General features: G+C 62.5%; 2 protein-coding genes across 4 annotated transcripts in view; one reads left to right on the forward strand and one right to left on the reverse strand.

The window, feature by feature from the left end:
• The window catches only part of Nkd2 (NKD inhibitor of WNT signaling pathway 2), a 22,499-nt gene extending 13,370 nt beyond the window's left edge, over positions 1-9,129 (forward strand). The window contains exons 3-9 of the mRNA XM_048814192.1: positions 3,959-4,019; positions 5,155-5,282; positions 5,891-5,986; positions 6,666-6,813; positions 7,251-7,335; positions 7,808-7,935; positions 8,549-9,129. Coding sequence (XP_048670149.1) covers positions 3,959-4,019; positions 5,155-5,282; positions 5,891-5,986; positions 6,666-6,813; positions 7,251-7,335; positions 7,808-7,935; positions 8,549-9,111 — 1,209 coding nt within the window. The 3' untranslated portion in view covers positions 9,112-9,129. The remainder of the gene's footprint in view (positions 1-3,958; positions 4,020-5,154; positions 5,283-5,890; positions 5,987-6,665; positions 6,814-7,250; positions 7,336-7,807; positions 7,936-8,548) is intronic.
• Positions 9,130-9,426: 297 nt separating this feature from the next.
• LOC107146302 (solute carrier family 12 member 7) overlaps positions 9,427-15,948 on the reverse strand; it is a 35,765-nt gene continuing 29,243 nt past the window's right edge. Inside the window, exons 22-25 of one of the 3 annotated variants that reach the window (XM_048813959.1) lie at positions 12,682-12,860; positions 12,126-12,140; positions 10,800-10,974; positions 9,460-9,631 (exon numbers count right to left, since the gene is read on the reverse strand). In XM_048813959.1, coding sequence (XP_048669916.1) covers positions 9,503-9,631; positions 10,800-10,974; positions 12,126-12,140; positions 12,682-12,860 — 498 coding nt within the window. In that variant the 3' untranslated portion in view covers positions 9,460-9,502. Of the gene's footprint in view, positions 9,632-10,799; positions 10,975-12,125; positions 12,141-12,681; positions 12,861-15,948 lie in introns of all 3 variants that reach the window. The other 2 variants (XM_048813960.1, XM_048813961.1) reach the window with 2 other exon arrangements.

The following is a 15,948-nucleotide window of genomic DNA, read 5'->3' on the forward strand; positions in this document are numbered from 1 at the left end:
CAGGCACAGCCTGAGGACTGCTGTTCTACACACCATGGAGTCACTCAGGGCAGGCTCAGCCTGAGGACTGCTGTTCTACACACCATGGAGTCACTAGGGCAGGCACAGCCTGAGGACTGCTGTTTTGCACACCTTTTCTTGACATCTGCTCTGCCCAGCCTTGTCTGAGGACGCGAGTATCAACAATTTCACTGTTCAGAAAGTCTCTCAAAAGGGACCTACATCTCCCTAATGTCTCTGGACAGGTTTTATAGCAATTAAAGCTCTTGACCCTTATTTAAGCTATGTGATGTAAATTAGAGGGCAATTTCATGTCAGCAGGACATATGTAACTTAAATCACTAGTCACAGAGAGCAGAGTGACTCTGCCACAGGGCACATCTTCCCCTTTGATCCCCTCAGCTGCTCAGATCGTCTGCATTTAACTCCAAGATGTTGGGTATCCTGAGTGGTTGTGTGCACATACTCTCCAGTGACACTGCTAGGGTGGGATGCTAGCTGCTGTGCCCTGCATTGCTTCCTGTAGCCTTGGCTGGTTACTGTAGCCTTGGTTGGTTACTGTAGCCTTGGCTGGTTACTGTAGCCTTGGTTGGTCATGGTAGCCTTGGTTGGTTACTGGAGCCTTGGTTGGTCATGGTAGCCTTGGTTGGTTACTGTAGCCTTGGTTGGTCATGGTAGCCTTGGTTTGTTATTGTAGCCTTGATTGGTTACTGTAGCCTTGGTTGGTTACTGTAGCCTTGCCTGGTCTTGGTAGCCTTGGTTGGTTACTGTAGTCTTCGTTGGTTACTGTACCCTTGGCTGGTCGTGGTAGCCTTGCCTGGTCTTGGTAGCCTTGCCTGGTCTTGGTAACCCTGGTTGGTTACTGTAGCCTTGGTTGGTTATGGTAGCCTTGGTTTGTTATTGTAGCCTTGATTGGTTACTGTAGCCTTGGCTGGTTACTGTAGCCTTGGCTGGTTACTGTAGCCTTGGTTGGTTACTGTAGTCTTCGTTGGTTACTGTAGCCTTGGCTGGTCGTGGTAGCCTTGCCTGGTCTTGGTAGCCTTGCCTGGTCTTGGTAACCCTGGTTGGTTACTGTAGCCTTGCTTGTTTATGGTAAGTCGGTTGGTCATTGTAGCCTCTGTTGGTTGTAGAGGGGATGTCTCCAGAAGGCCAACCCAGGCCTGCGCAGACTCTTCTTGGTAAGTGTGTCAGTGTATGCACACGTGCCTGGAGCTAGGGGCAGGGCCTCGGGTTGGCTCCGCACGTACTTTCCCACTGAGCTCCACCCAGCCCTTCTGTCTTTTAGGTTCACGTTGCCTGTCCACCTTATTCTCTGGCCCTAATGCTGAAAGCAGGTGTTCAAGTTGTTAGGGAGATAGGAAGTGGAATGTGCCCTTGAACATCAGCTCTTTTAACTGCCCACAGGACACCCGGAGTGGTAATGGGCTTCTTCAGGGTCGCAGAGGCCTGGGATCCAGCCCCGGCCTGTCCACTCACCCTTTGGTCTCCTCCAGGAACCATCCTTGGCTCCTGACCCTTCCCTGGGAGCTGCTGCCGTCTGGCCGGTGGTGGACAGCTGTCAGTGAGGAAGAGAAGGGCTGGTTCATGGTCGTCTCCTCCTAGGCCATGGTCTCCGTGCTCACTCTCCTCGGTCCACAGCACGCTGGGACATCGAGAGACCAGCAAGATCCCAGCCCTCTAGCTGCTCGGGGAGGGGGCTGAGCCCCAGAGGAGGTGGGAGGGGACAGTGGCACGTCAGCCTCACCACCCTGCAGGCCCCACCCTGTCTCAGAGCCCAGTCCTGCAGGGCCTTCTGAGGGCGGGAGCAAGTGCCCCAGGAGAGGCCCCCTGGGCGCCTGGGCACCCGCCCTCCCACACGCCAGCCTTGAAGAGAGCGGCCCCCAGTGCGCCAGTCATCTTGCCAGTCCTGAGAAGCAGCTTGAAGAGACGCCAAGTTCATTTTGTCTCTGAGTTTTAAGGTCTCAGCCCGCGATTGGTGGGCCCCATTGCTCTGGCCTGTGGCAGCAAACTGGTCACCTCACGGCCAGGGTCCCTCTGCCCTCCCAGGGCATGTTCCCAGTGGCCTCAGACCCCCACGGGGCCCGCCCCTTAGGTCCGCCGCCTCCTGAGGCTCCCAGCTGGGCCCTGCCCTCCAGCCTTCGCCACGCCTGGTGTCAGCCAGCCTCGTACCCGTGCTTCGTGGGCAGTGGACTCGCAGCACCCAAACTTATAACCTGGGGTGGGGCCCCAGTGCTGGGCACTGGTCCCTCCAGGAGGACGAGCAGCCTGCAGAGGCCCAGGCCGAGCTCCAGGCAGCACCAGGAGCCTGTGACTGCATCTCCACAGGCGGATTCCGTTTGCAGCAAACGTCTACAAGTTAATAGGTTTCATCTTCATGTCCACCTGGGGCAGAGCTCATCCCTGTCCTGCGGGTCAGAACTCCTCTGGGCTCAAGTGGACGGCGCACGGTTAGTGAGTAGTGAACGGGCTTCACGGGCCGGAGCAGGTCTGTGCCTGTGGGCTGCTCGGTGAGCAAGGGAGGTGGTGCCTTCTAAGGCGAGCTCTCGAGTGGTGCCCCAACGCAGACGGGAGCTCTTCCTGCTGGCTCTGAAGTGCCGGGAGGCAGGAGATGACAGGCTCCCGTGGGCTTGGCGGGACGTGCAGGTTGCCCCTCTCCCCACGGAGGCCCTCCTTCCCCGGACCCTGCAGCCTCACGAAGCCGTGTCTGTCCAGGGGCCCGAGGGCCTGGTGCTGCTCCTGGTGCTCAGGCGCCTCTTCCAAGCCCCAGTGGGACGGGGACCTGTGCCCTGGCGTAGAACCATCCGGCTTTTCACGGCTGTCCTCTTCTGTTTCTTGCTGAGCCTCAGCAGGACAGGCCAGGGCAGGGTGCCCCCCGACCCTCCCACTAGGTGCAGCTTTAACTGCACCCCGTGCTCTAGGGCTGAGGGAGGCCCACCTCCGCTGTGTCCCAGGGGTGGGCATGAGCCATGGAGGTGGTGCTAGGTGGCCTGGCAGGAGGTTGGCAGGTCGGGCAGGTGTCCCCAGGTCCTGGGAGATGAGGAATGGGAAGGGTGTGGGCCCAGGGAACGCTCAGGGCCTGGCTCCTGGTCACTGTGGGCAGATGAAGCTGTGCCAGGACACACCTGTGGGCCTCAGAGGCTTTGGATGAAATGAAACCAGGGTTGCCGCGTCACTCTCCTGTCTCCAGCTACAAACAAAACCATGCTCTGGCCCTGCGTCACCTCCAGGGACAGATTCCATTTGGTGGGTAGGTGGGGGTCTTTGCTCAGCCCTGGGTCTGCTCAGGGGCCCCCAAGGCTTTGCATCCACCTAGAGTAAGAAACAGAAATGTCCAGCGGCTCCTGGGCCTTCTGGATGCTTCCAGGGCTGGGGGCCTGCAAGCGCGGGGTGGGGACTCTGCCTGACAACCCCCACGGCCTTTGCCCCAGCTCTCTGAGCACGATTTGTTTCCTTTCTGCTCTGTTCTGCAGAGTTTCTTGGCTAAGACGGACTTGGATGTGTCTGAAGTCTCCCCATTTTCCCATAACTGGACTTGAGGTTGGCGGTTGGTGGAGGGGTGTCTCCTGCCATGGGCTGTGCCCTGCGTCTCAGCCTCACCCTACAGAAGGCTCTCAGGCTCTGGCAGGGGGCCTGGTGGCACCTTTGTACCTCTGGCTTCTTGTATTCAGCGGTCAGCATGGTGGGCTGGGCTCTAGGGCCATCCAGACTCTTGCTTTGAACAGTAGCCGGGTCCTGGTCCTGGAAACACCCAGGTGGAACTTGGGTCAGAGCTGACGCGCAGGGACCTCTGCCAGTCATGCTGGGGTGTGGAGGGGCTGGTGTTCCTGACTCAGAGACCAGGAGAGCCCAGGAAGCCTGAGGCCCGGGTCCTTCTGGTCCTGCCGCGCAGACCTTGTGCTCATGTCCTTCTGTCTGCCCAGCTGAGCCTCATGGTCACTTGCTATTCTGCTTCCTGCAGGAGCTTCCCAGTGGGGACCCCAAGGATGGGCCTTTCCGGGAGGACCAGGTGCCCCTAGAAGGTGAGTACAGTCCTGACGTCCCCTCCCAGAGCTCACAGCACCCCATTGAAGGCCAGTGTCCTGAGGTGGCCTGACACCTACCAGCATAAGTGTGGCAGCAGCCTCGTGGCCACACTGCCCCCCCCCACCAGGATCCTCACTGGACAGGCAGCTTGCATCTGGCCATCACACGTGGTCCAGCCTGTGGCCCCGAGTGCTGTTGCTCCATGTCTGGAGCTCTGCACCCTGTCTGTGGGCACAGGCTCCACGGGGACAGCTCTGGGGGGCTGGGGCAGGGGGCTCCACAGACCATGACTGGGACTGTGAGCCCCAGGTGGGCATGGGGGCCACTGTGGAGTGGGCCTAGGTGCCCAGCACATACCAGAAGAGTCCTTGCCAGGGTGCATCTCTGGTGGGGGACAGTCCTCCTACAGAGGACAGTCTCCACAGGCCACCTGCCTATCAGGTGCAGGGTGCAGGGCCACCTTTCTACGGCTGCTAAGACCAGGGGCTCCAGGACCCCCCACCCCCTGTTGGAAACTCAGGTTCTGGGCACCTTCCCAGCTCACAGCTGGGAGAGTGCTGCCCGAGCGGCCTGGGGCCCTAACCTGGCGACACGGCTTGTGAGAGCCAGAGAATAACGAGCCGTAGGACCAAGGCACCTCACCATCCACAAGCAGAGGCTGGGAGAGGGGTCTGCTCAACAGACAGCCTGCAGGCAGCCTCACCTATGGGTCCTGGGGTTGAGGGCTGTCGGGAAACTGGACCGTGCATGGGGGGAGGGAGGTCTGACCACACGGGGCCATGCTGGAGGCCCCACGAGCAGGGACCCTTCCCACAACCCTCTGTGCAATGTCGGCAGCCCCCTAGCCCCCAGAGGACAGCCTGCTCCCCGGGAGCCACTGTGGGAGGTCGGCGAGGCAGGACACCTGGCTGCAGCTGACTCTGGAGAGGCCTCCCTGCTGGTCTCTTGGTGCCCCTGATTCCAAAGGCGGACTTTCAGCACAGGCCCACGTGGGAGGGGTCCGTGGCTGGGGGAGGTAGCGGAGGGCAGCAACAGCTCTCCCTGGCCAGGCCCCATCCTCCATTGTCCCCTCTGTCACCAAATCACCTACCTGGGCAGGGCACCTCCCTCACCCCTTCTTGTTCCCCGCAGTGGCGCTACCCCCCGAGAAGGCCGAGGGCCACAGGGGCCCAGGACAGCTCTTCAGCATGGACGAAGGGGAGAGAGCCGCAAACCGTGAGGGCTCGCGAGGCCTGGGCAGGAAGCGCCTGAACATTGACGTAGGCCTTTGCCCCACTCCACACAGAGCGTCCCAGGGCCCGGGGTGGGCAGTGGAGGTCCCAGGTGGGTGGCCCTGGGCCTTCCAGCTAGCCTTCCTGTCATCCAGCATAGGCCCCCAGGAGCAAAACTCGTGAGTGTGCTGGCTCTGGGCCCTCAGCACAGCTGTCTCGGTGAGCTCGGCCCGGCCTGGCCAATGAGGCAGAAGTGGAGAGGTCTCCGCATGGTGCCCAGACCCCAGGGGAAGTACAGCGAGGGCTGGGGACAGGTCCTGCCTCCTTGTGGGGCCTGGGGAGGAGCCGGCCACCTGGTTTACAGTCAATTTCTGGGGCTGGCACTTGGCAGTGGGCAGGGCCTCCTCATGCTGGGAGATGCTGGGCACTCGAGCAGGCACAGGCCATAGTGGGAGATTGAGCACGGTGCCAGGTCCGCTTGGAGGGCTGGAGCAGGCAAGGACGAGTCTCCTGGCCGCACACCAGAAATGGAAGACCCCTTGGAAGTGTCCCTTGGAGTCACAGGCCCCCTGGTGTGACAGGGCCTATAGAAGACCCAGGGTTGTGGGGGATGACAACAGTATTTCCTGTGCCCTATCCCTGCGTGCTACCAGCAGGCCCTTCAGTGTGATGTCTCGGTGGAGGAGGATGACCGCCAGGAGTGGACATTCACGCTGTATGACTTTGACAACAGTGGGAAGGTCACCAGGGAGGTACCGTGCCTGTGCATGTCAGCTGTCCACCAGAGGGTGCTTGGGTGTGGCCTGTGGCATCTGGAATCAGGCTGGTCCAGTAGGCAGATGGACAGACAGAGACACCCAGCCCCCGAGATGGGGAGGCAGCTCCAGCTGAAGTAGGAGAGGGTGGGCCTGTTGCTGTGGGGAGGTGGGAGGCAGACAGGAGGGGCCCACTGGCGGTCCTGGCTGGCTAGAGTGGGCGTCCTGTAACCCAGGGCTGCCTGCTGACATTTCCCCGCCCAGCCTGGTGTGGTCTGTGTCTGCAGCTGGGATGCCCTTGGCCAAGCCTGGGCCAGCAACCCTGCAGGGCAGCCAGGTCCCAGGAGTGACCCCTACCTGGCTGAGCTGTGAGTCTGGGACCCAGAGGCCTCTTGAAGTGAAGCAGGGGACAGGGGACAGGAACATGCTGAGATAAGCATGCCTGAGTGAAAGTGGAACTGTCCGTCTGTCTGCTGAGCCCTTTGGCAGAGAGCTGTGACTCCAGGGGTAACGGGGTGACCGTCCAGCCATGGAAGGCACCCTCTGGGCTAATCTAAGACGTTCTCTGGCCTGGGATTTGGAGTGCATGGCGCATGGGTGCCAGGGCAGCAGGGGTGGGGGTGTTTAGCAGCAAGGGTGCGCAGTGTCTCCTCTCAGGTCAGCTGTGCCCTCCCAGGACATGTCCAGCTTGATGCATACCATTTATGACGTCGTCGACGCCTCCATCAACCACTCCTCAGGCAGGAGCAAGACCCTCCGAGTGAAGCTGACCGTCAGCCCTGAGCCCTCTAGCAAGAGGAAGGAGTGTCCTCCCACCAACCAGGGTGGGGCCCTGGGCCAAGAAGCTGCCCTTGCTTAGATAGCCCCGTCCCCACGGCACTGCCCAGGCCTGGTTTCAGGGGCTGGTCACCCGGCCCTATGCCTGGGCCCTGCCCACACTCTCTGTTGGCTCTCGCCCCCTCACCCCCGCCACCCAGCGCAGTGCACGACCCCTGACCCCATGCATTTCTCACTACCCGGCTCCTCAGCCGTGCTCTGTCCCCAGCTTCCACAGTGGCCCCCTGCCCCCTGCCCCTGCGGGGTTCCAGACTGCTAGGCCAGTAAATGCGAGGCTGCCCTGCTGAGGGGATGTGCCCAGTGAGTGGCACCCTAGTGGAGGGGCGAGTGGGGCCGGGGACTCACGGTGGACAGAATGGATGGGTGCAGGGCCAGCAATGAGTAGTGCCTGAGCCAAGCTGGAGAGCGCCCACCCCTCTTGCAGACCGGGAGCCCAATCGCAGCCAGATGGAGAGCGAGCTTGCAGAGGATGCCCGGGTTGCGGAAAAGCGGCTGTCTGCCCACGTCGGGTGAGTGGCCACTTCTGCAGCTGCCCTGGGAAGGCCCTGGGTGGAGGCCGGGCTGAGCACCCAGCCTGAGTGACAGGCAAGGCTCTGGTGGCAGGTGCTAGGTGGGCCGGCACCCCTAGCCTGGGTCACTGCACATCTTGGGTTCCACTGGCCAGTTTGGGAGGTGTCAGTGGCCATAAACAGGTGACCAGAAAACACCCCAGTGTCACTTCCCGAGGCTCTCTGAGGATATGGCAGGTGACATCCTGGATCCATAGGACTATGGACCTTGTTCCTCCATCACCACCACCACCATTATGGACTATGGACCTTGTTCCTCAGGATGGTGCCCAACCTTCCTCAGGCTGCCCCAGGCCATGGGTACTGGTCAGAGCACCCCGGGGCCTTGCTGCCTCTACTGATGCCCCCTCATCAAAGGAGTGAGGGTCTGGCCAGGGGCGCCTGGTCAGGCCCCTCCTTTCTGCCCCTGCAGGAGGCCCAGCGTCGAGCCCCAGCCCTGCTCTGTGCGGGGGCCCTACTGCGTGGATGAGAACACCGAGCGCAGAAACCACTACCTGGACCTGGCTGGGATCGAGAACTACACCTCTAAATTTGGCCCAGGTAGGTAACAGAAGACCCTACACCACCTGGCCCCAGGTATGCCTCCACGAAGGTGCTAGCCAAGCGGAGGGCTCTGGAACCCCCACATGGTTGGGGCCAAGGGTGCCCCACCCACTCAGAGGACCTGGCCCACTCCTCTGCACCAGCCAGTGCCTGGAGCAAGGCCGTGCCTGTCCAGGTGTGCATGATGTACCCAGCCCTGGAGAGGCCAGACCTCGGGGGGTCCATGGCAGAATTACCAGCTCCCTCAGAAGCATTGGGCAGCCCACAGAGTGGACAGAAGCAGGCCTGCCCACCACTGGTTCCTTCTGACTAGTAGCACCCTTTGTGGCATTCAGTAGGTTGCCATGGTGCTTGGGCCCTGTCCTAGGGGTGACCTGGGTCCCCTGACACCCTGACTCTGGGAACTGACTCCCAGTAGAAGTCCAGGGCTGGGCTTCAGGGCCTGTGCCTGTCTGACCTCTGACCTGGCCACCAGGCTGGCCTTGGATGGGAGCCCCTGGTGAGGCCTCCCCCTGTGGACCTTGAGCACATGTCACTTCCAGGAAGAGGAGACAGGACTGACCCCGGTTCTGGGCCCCGCATGGGCCCATCCTCTGTCCCCTGTCTGTAGGGCTGCCGGAGCAGGCAAGGCAGGAGCAGCAGGGCAGGGCCGCCTATCTCCAGAGCAGGTCCCGCTCCCAGGAGCCGGACACCCATGCTGCCCATCACCGCAGGTCCCAGATGCTGGCCGAGCATGCCATGCCAGTTCCCGAGCCCACTGTGAGGGCCCTGGACATACAGCCCCGGCTGAAGGGGCAGGAGAAGCAGTTCCTCAGGTCCCCCAAGGGCCCAGGGAAGCCACTGGGGCTGGCAGGCAGCAGCAAGCCGGGGAAGGCCCTTGGCTACTACCTGCCGGCTGCCTCGGCCCCCCAGGCCCCTCAGGACGGCCACCACCTCCCACAGCCCCCTCCACAGCCCCCACCACAGCCCTACGGCCACAAGCGATACCGGCAGAAGGGCAGGGAAGGCCCCTCGCCACTCAAGGCCCCACACGGCCAGCCTGTGGTGGAGCACGAGGCCTTGCGGGACCTTCCAGCCGTGCCGGGGGCCGAGGGCTACATGGTGCCCGTGGTCCAGCGGCATGAGCACCACCACCACCACCACCTCCACCACCTCCTCCTCCTCCCAGCCTAGCACTGACCCCAGTGTAAGCCAAGAGCACCTCATGGGGCAGCACTGCCCTGGCCCCCACTGGCTCAGCCGCAGCGTCCTCTCTCCAAACCCTGGAGGGACCCACCCCACCTACCCACGCCTACTCTCAGGTCTATGCCAACCACAGGGGCCAGCCCACTCCCCTTCTGTCCCAGGCTTCCCCCAGCTCCAGGGGCAGTGCAGGGTACGTGCAGGGGGACCATGTGGTCTGGCCTGGTGACCCCAGGTGGGCCCCTGCCTACTTGCCTTGGGGGCCTCTGTTTGGACAAGAGGCAGCACAAAGCCCAGCCACAGCCCCTAACTCAGAAACCACTGGACAGCCCCCACGGTGCCCACGTCCCTGCAGGCAACATCACAGGAAAGGATACAGTTCTCATCCCCCTGCCGGTTTTTTGGGGGCCCTGGCATGTTCAGCAGGACCAGCTGGGCGTCCTGGGACTTGTTGAGGACGACCCCATTGAGCTTCACGGCCGTGTGCATCCTCCTGACGTTGGACTGGTCCCTGCGGGAGGGGCGGCAGCAGTGGGCAGGAGGCCTTCAGCCTGGCTGACCCACCCCTGGCTCCTGGTGCTAGGCAGGGCCGGGCCAGGAGGATTGTGGCCCAAGGGGTCTCGGGGGGCAGGCCCCTAGGAGAAGCGCTTGGTGGCAGGCAGGGCGGCTCTGGAGCAGCAGGAAGCACCTGCTGGCATTCTAGACTGAACGCCACTACCACCAGGCCTCTAGTCTACGCAGCGGCTGGTGACTACAGAAGCACAGGACATCCACAAAGCAGAGCTTGCAGGAGGAAGCAGGTGCGAGGGAGCGGCTGTCCTACAGGCTTGGGAATGGGCCACGGGCCTGCGCCTCTCGGGGCTCTGACACGACCCTGCTGAAACCCCTGGCTGAGCGGGTCCAAACGGAGCAGAGGCTCTGGTTCCGGGCAGGGCCAGTGCTCAGGAGGGAAGCGCCCACAGTGCCCCAGCTGACAAGCAGCCACTGCAGGGCGGCTACTCGTAGGCCCCTGCCATGTGGACGGGCTCAGCAGAGAACCTGCAGCCACACCTGGGCCCCTCCAGCCCCGGCCTCAGCCCCTGGGCAATGCTGCACCTTGGCGGATGGTGGACAGGGCTTCCGGCCTTGGTGGTGCAGGCCTGGGTCTGCCCGCAGTGCATTCCCACTGAGTGCTGGTGCTGCGTTCCTCAGCGTCCCTGGTGGCCAGGCCCAGGGGTGACCACGTAACTCTGGGGCACTGTAGACTGGCACAGGCACACGTAGGCACCCAGAGAACACAGGCCTCACGTCTTTGTTTGCCCACCCTCAACCAGGAGGCCACAGTCCCTTCTCTAGGTAGCCTGGGTCAGCTAGCTGCAGAACTGGCACTCCCAGAAGCCACGTGGAGAAGCCCTTCCACAGAGGACTCCCGCCGCGGTGTTTGTGTCTGGGCTAGAAGACCCAGCCGACGTGCTGACCCTGTCATGGGGTAGGACCTGTGCAAGTCTCCGCTAGTCTGCCCACCCGGTGTCCTCCACAGCCTTGTGCAGAGGTCACTTGTGCCCCAGACATAGACAGCCAGGCAGAGGCCACCAGGAGGTCAGGGAAAGGCCCCGTGATGTCCTGTGCTAGCACCCTCTGATCAGCTCGACCAAATACAAGCCTCAAGCCAAATACATCTGCTTACACCCACCACCCACCTGGAGGAAAGAAGGCAGCAGGCCCCTCCCCCTGGAACCTGGCCCGGTCACAGCCGGTCTCCCCATGGCACCCTGGGGGCAGTCACTGTGTGGGCAGGGGGACTCCAGAAGGGCAGGGCGTGCGTCACAGGACTTCCTCAGCCTCAGAGGCCAGGCTGGGTTCCCAGGAGGTGGCCTGTGGAAGTCAGAGGACAGGAGAGGCCTCTGCTCCCAGTGACTGCAGACCCCCAACAGGACATCTGCACCTGGTGGCTCTCCAGACTGTATCTCCAGCTGGGAGCCACAGGGGCAGGACAGGGTGGCCAGGGGCAGAGGAGATGAGGCCAGGTCCACGCCAGCAGGCACACGTATGCACACTCGCGTACACCAGCACGCTCTTACACCAGCATGACACAGAGGTGTGCACATGGGTACACATGAGCGTGCACACAAAGTGTGCTCCAGAGATGCAGTGAGACGTCAGTACACCTCACATCTAGACTGACCCAAAGGGGGGCCTGACCTTGACTTTCCAGAGCATCCTCACCCTTCCCACAGAGGCAAGCCCAAGACTGGAAGGAGTCTCGTGTGTGCATGTGTGTCTGTGTGTGCTGGCACGTGTGTGTGTGCAGGTGCACACACGCATGCACCCAGGTGTGTGCACGTGGGCACAAGGAGGGCCGGGGTCAAACGTGTTCCGGCACCTACTGTTTCTCATTGAGCCATCTGAGGCACCTTCAGGTTCACAGACAGCAGAACCCGGGGCTCCCCACACGTCTGCTGGCCTCAGTCCCAGTGGCCCCACCTCCCGGCCTCTCCAGTCGCATGGCTGAGGTGCCCTCTCCAGTGCCCAGCTTTGACACTGCCCTGGGCACCACCTGCCTTAAATCCAACAGCCTAGGAGGTCACTGTAGAGGGGATGAGGACCGGCAGACGGGTGGAGGGACAGAGCCGCAGCCCCAGCAGGTCCTGCCAGGATGGCCCCCCTGGGACTGGCAGCCTGGAGCCCAGCTGTGGGCTCACCCCTCAGACCCCTGGTGCTCCTCACAAGCCTGACCACAGCGGGACTCAACCCACACCCCCTCCCTGGAGATGAAGGGGGATGCTCCTGAGGGTGGTCTGGCTGGGGTGTGGGTAGGGTCACTCGCTGTGGCAAGCACACGCCCACCCTGTGCTCCCTCAGGACCAGCCTCGGCTGCCACAGGGATCACTCAGGGAATGACGTTCAGCAGGCCCAGGGCCATTCTGAGGAGTGGGCTACACAGGACACACAGGGGCCGAGCACAGACATGCAAGCAACTGGACCGAGGTGGCCCACGTAAAGCGGTGGCAAAGCCGTGAACTTACAGGTTTCCCCATTCTCTAGAGGAAGAAAAACACGGAGAGCACGTTACTCCACGGAACCCCTGCTGGCCACGCCCAGGCTGCACCCCCAGCCAGCAGAAGTTGTCCTGGGCCCCTCTGGGGCCCCCCACGGGGCATGTAAAACCCCTCTGCCCTCCTTGAGAACCCGGGCCCTGAGCGTCAGCTCCACCACTGTAGGCTCAGCCGGCCATGGCTGGACACGGGACCAAGCCACATCTGCATCCCCGGGTCCCACTGCAGCCCTAAGGGCCTCGGCCGGGCCCAGGGCTCTTGGCACAGCGCGGGGAGAGGTGGCTCAGAGGCCTGCTGGAGCTCTCAGCTGGTGGAACGTCGGGCACGACTGAGGTGCTGCAGCCGCGTGCAGCCTTCACCAGAGCAGGGCAGCCCCAGGGCCGAGACCTGCCTCACCGCCCAACCCACCGGTGCTGAAAGGCAGCAAGAGGAGTCTCTGTGGACCCGCGGGCCCTGGGGGGGCAGGAGGGGCGCGCGGGGCAGGGGCTGCAGGGCCTGGCTCTGCCCAAGGCCTCACGACACTCACGGCTTCAGGCTGAAGAGGTCTTTGAGCCCAGGGGTGCTGGCCTCCTTGCTCCTGTGCTTGTCCGCCATCAGCTTCTCCTTCGTCCAGGTCATCTGCACCTTGTCGGGCACCGACAGGGCCTGGGGCCTGGTGGCCGCCGCGGCACGGGACGCAGTGTTCCTGTCGTGGATCAGCTGGGCCTGGAGGACGTGCCCGGGTCAGCACAGCCAGAGGCTCACCAGAGCTACCCAGTGGACAGCAGCTGATGAGCCAGGCTGGCCATGGAAAAGGACTTCAGAGCAGTGGCCCGGAACCCCCGGTCACCCCGGCCCTGGGATAGCAGTCCCCCGGCTCTCAGCGCTGCTCACTCCTCCCGTCTCTGAACCCCCCCCCCACCCCCGGCNCCACCACCACCTCTTCCACCACCTCCTCCTCCACCACCACCTCCTTCTCCACCTCCTTCTCCTCTTCCACCTCCACTACCACCATCTCTTCCACCACCACCTCCATCACCTTCACCACTTCCACCACCTCCTCCTCCACCACCTCCACCACCTCCTCCTCCTGCCATCTTAGCATCCACCCTGGGCACTACCTCCTCCACCACCACCAGCACCTCCGCCACAACCTCTTCCTCCACCACCACCAAAACCTCCTTCACCACCACATCCTCCACCACCTCTACCACCTTCACCACCACCTCCACCATCACCAACTCCTCCACCACCTCCTTCTCCTCCCTTCCTAGCACCTGCCCTCACCCACTCTGGGCACCACCACCACCTCCTTCTCCTCCCTTCCTAGCGCCTGCCCTCACCCATTCTGGGCACCACCACCACCACCACCACCTCCTCCGAGAGGAGGGAGGGTGAGCCCATTCCTCCCGCTGCTGGACTCTGCTCAATGAGAAATTCTCCCAAACCTCAGGTTTCATAGGACTTTATTCTACAAACAGAATCAGACAAAGACAAGGAATCTATAAAAGGAAACCATGAAGTCGATTTTGGATGGCTGCAGTGACAAGGCAGGTTCACAAAGGAAAAGCCAGCCAGGGCAGAGCTGCAGCCCAGGTCCCCCGGCCCTTCCTGGGACGAGGCAGGGGCCTTCGGCTCTGCTCTGGCGGCCCACTGCCTGTGTGGGACATGAGCCGAACAGTGGTCACTGGCGAGCTGACCCTCCCTGTGCCCTACAGTGCCTCTGCCCTGACCTGGACTCTGTGGACGGGCTTATTCGCTAGGGAGCCCTGGAAGCCAGAGACAGCCCAGGGCCTGAGTGTGGGACCTCTGAGGAAGCAAGCTCTGTGGACAGTGGGGTCACCCCCAAAAGGCCCCAGGGTGTTTAAATAAATAAATAACCCACGAAGCGGGCAGTGAGGCCAGGAAGGCCAAGTGAGCCCACAGCCTGCCAACACAGCTGACCCAGAACCGGAAAGCTCCAAGGTAAAGTGCGAACCAGCAGCAGGTGGTGAGGGTGCCCAGCTGTTGCTGCCTCACCGCACGGGGCCCACGCCCAGCAGGGGGCTCGTCCAGCTGAGGCTGCCTTCTCCTTCAGAGGGCAAGGGGTGGGACGGCACTCCACTCTGCACGTGGGCCATGTGCAGAATTCCCGGCTCTTAGGTCCCGCACACCCCCACTCAGGGCAGCAGGCCCCCGCCGCCCAGGCGCACACTGGCAGGGCCCTGTGGGTGCTTACGAAGAGCAGCTGGGACCCCCACACAGCCGCAGCTCAGCAGGGAAGCCCCTGGGGGAGCCCCAGAGGGACGCAGCTGGCACTCACACCCCACCGGGACGCAGGCTCTGTTCAACACCCTGCCCAGTGTGCACTGGCCCAGCTGTTCATGGGAGACTGGGAGGCATGGAGCCCCACGGCCACACTGACATTCTGCCCTTGGCCCAGGGGACAAGCATGCTTTGCCATAAGTGTTCTGTGTTGGGTGTCAATGACATGCGAAGTCACAGTCTGGCTGAGGCTGGGCAGTGGACACTGGTCAATCCCAGGTTGCTGGGTACATGGAGCTCTGCCCTGGACGGATACAGGGGGCTCTCCAGTCACTCGCGGCCCCTCTCAGTACTTCCTAGAATGTCTTCTGTGTGGAGGGAGCCCAGGTGGTGGCTCTAGAAACTTCTGTAGGAAGCCAGGTACAGCAGGTCAGGTGGCCTGAGTGACATCTGTCAGTCTGAGTTGGGCTGGCACCGTCCTCACCCCATCTGGCATGCCCACCGTCATCAGGCCTTAGGAGTAGATGGTGATGACCTCCCGGCCACCGCCCCTGACCAGAAGCACCCTGTTCAGCCCCTCGGTCAAGACCTCAAGAAACTCCATGTCTGGGTGCAGAGTTAAGGCCAGGCAGGTCTCCCTGGGCCACGTGCAGGGGAGACCCTCTATTACAACGCAGAGTACACCTGGGAAGGGGCCAAGACCAGCCAAAGAAGACCCTGTTCTGGGGGGCGGGATGGGGGACCCCAGGGAGTGGGGAGGACATGGAGGGGCTGCTGGTCAGGAAAGAGAAGGAAGTGGCCGCCAACCCCACAAACCTCAAAGCAAACCTCAGCCAGGTGACCGGATCAGAGCCAGCACCTAGAACCCAGGGTCTGTCTCTGACCCAGAAGCCGAGGAGATGCCCACCCCACACAGCCTGGGCACAGGGCTGGCTGCAGTCTTGAGGGAGGAGTCCAGCAGGACCCCAGGCATCAGGCGTGCATTACCAACAGCTGAACCACTGAGCTGTGGTCAGCGGACATGAGCTTCCAGCCCAGGGAGCTGGGCTCTCACTGCCTGCCCTCCTGAGCAGGAGCAAGCTGAAGCTCAGGATGGCCCGGGGTACAGCAGGCAAGATGCCCGACCTGGACAGGTGAGGGCTGCCCCCCCACCCCCACCGGGCCGGGTGCTCAGGCTTGGCTTCTGTTCTGTTCTCGCCCTCACTCCATCGTGGGCCAGCCACAGAAAGCACCATATGGACTCGCTACTGTCCAGGCCCAGTGTCCACACCACCTCCTGTAGCCTAGCACTGACCCCAGTGTAAGCCAAGAGCACCTCATGGGGCAGCACTGCCCTGGCCCCCACTGGCTCAGCCGCAGCGTCCTCTCTCCAAACCCTGGAGGGACCCACCCCACCTACCCACGCCTACTCTCAGGTCTATGCCAACCACAGGGGCCAGCCCACTCCCCTTCTGTCCCAGGCTTCCCCCAGCTCCAGGGGCAGTGCAGGGTACGTGCAGGGGGACCATGTGGTCTGGCCTGGTGACCCCAGGTGGGCCCCTGCCTACTTGCCTTGGGGGCCTCTGTTTGG

The sequence above is a fragment of the Marmota marmota genome, unplaced genomic scaffold, assembly GCF_001458135.2.
Source record: "Marmota marmota marmota unplaced genomic scaffold, marMar, whole genome shotgun sequence".
NCBI classification, from domain to species: domain Eukaryota; kingdom Metazoa; phylum Chordata; class Mammalia; order Rodentia; family Sciuridae; genus Marmota; species Marmota marmota.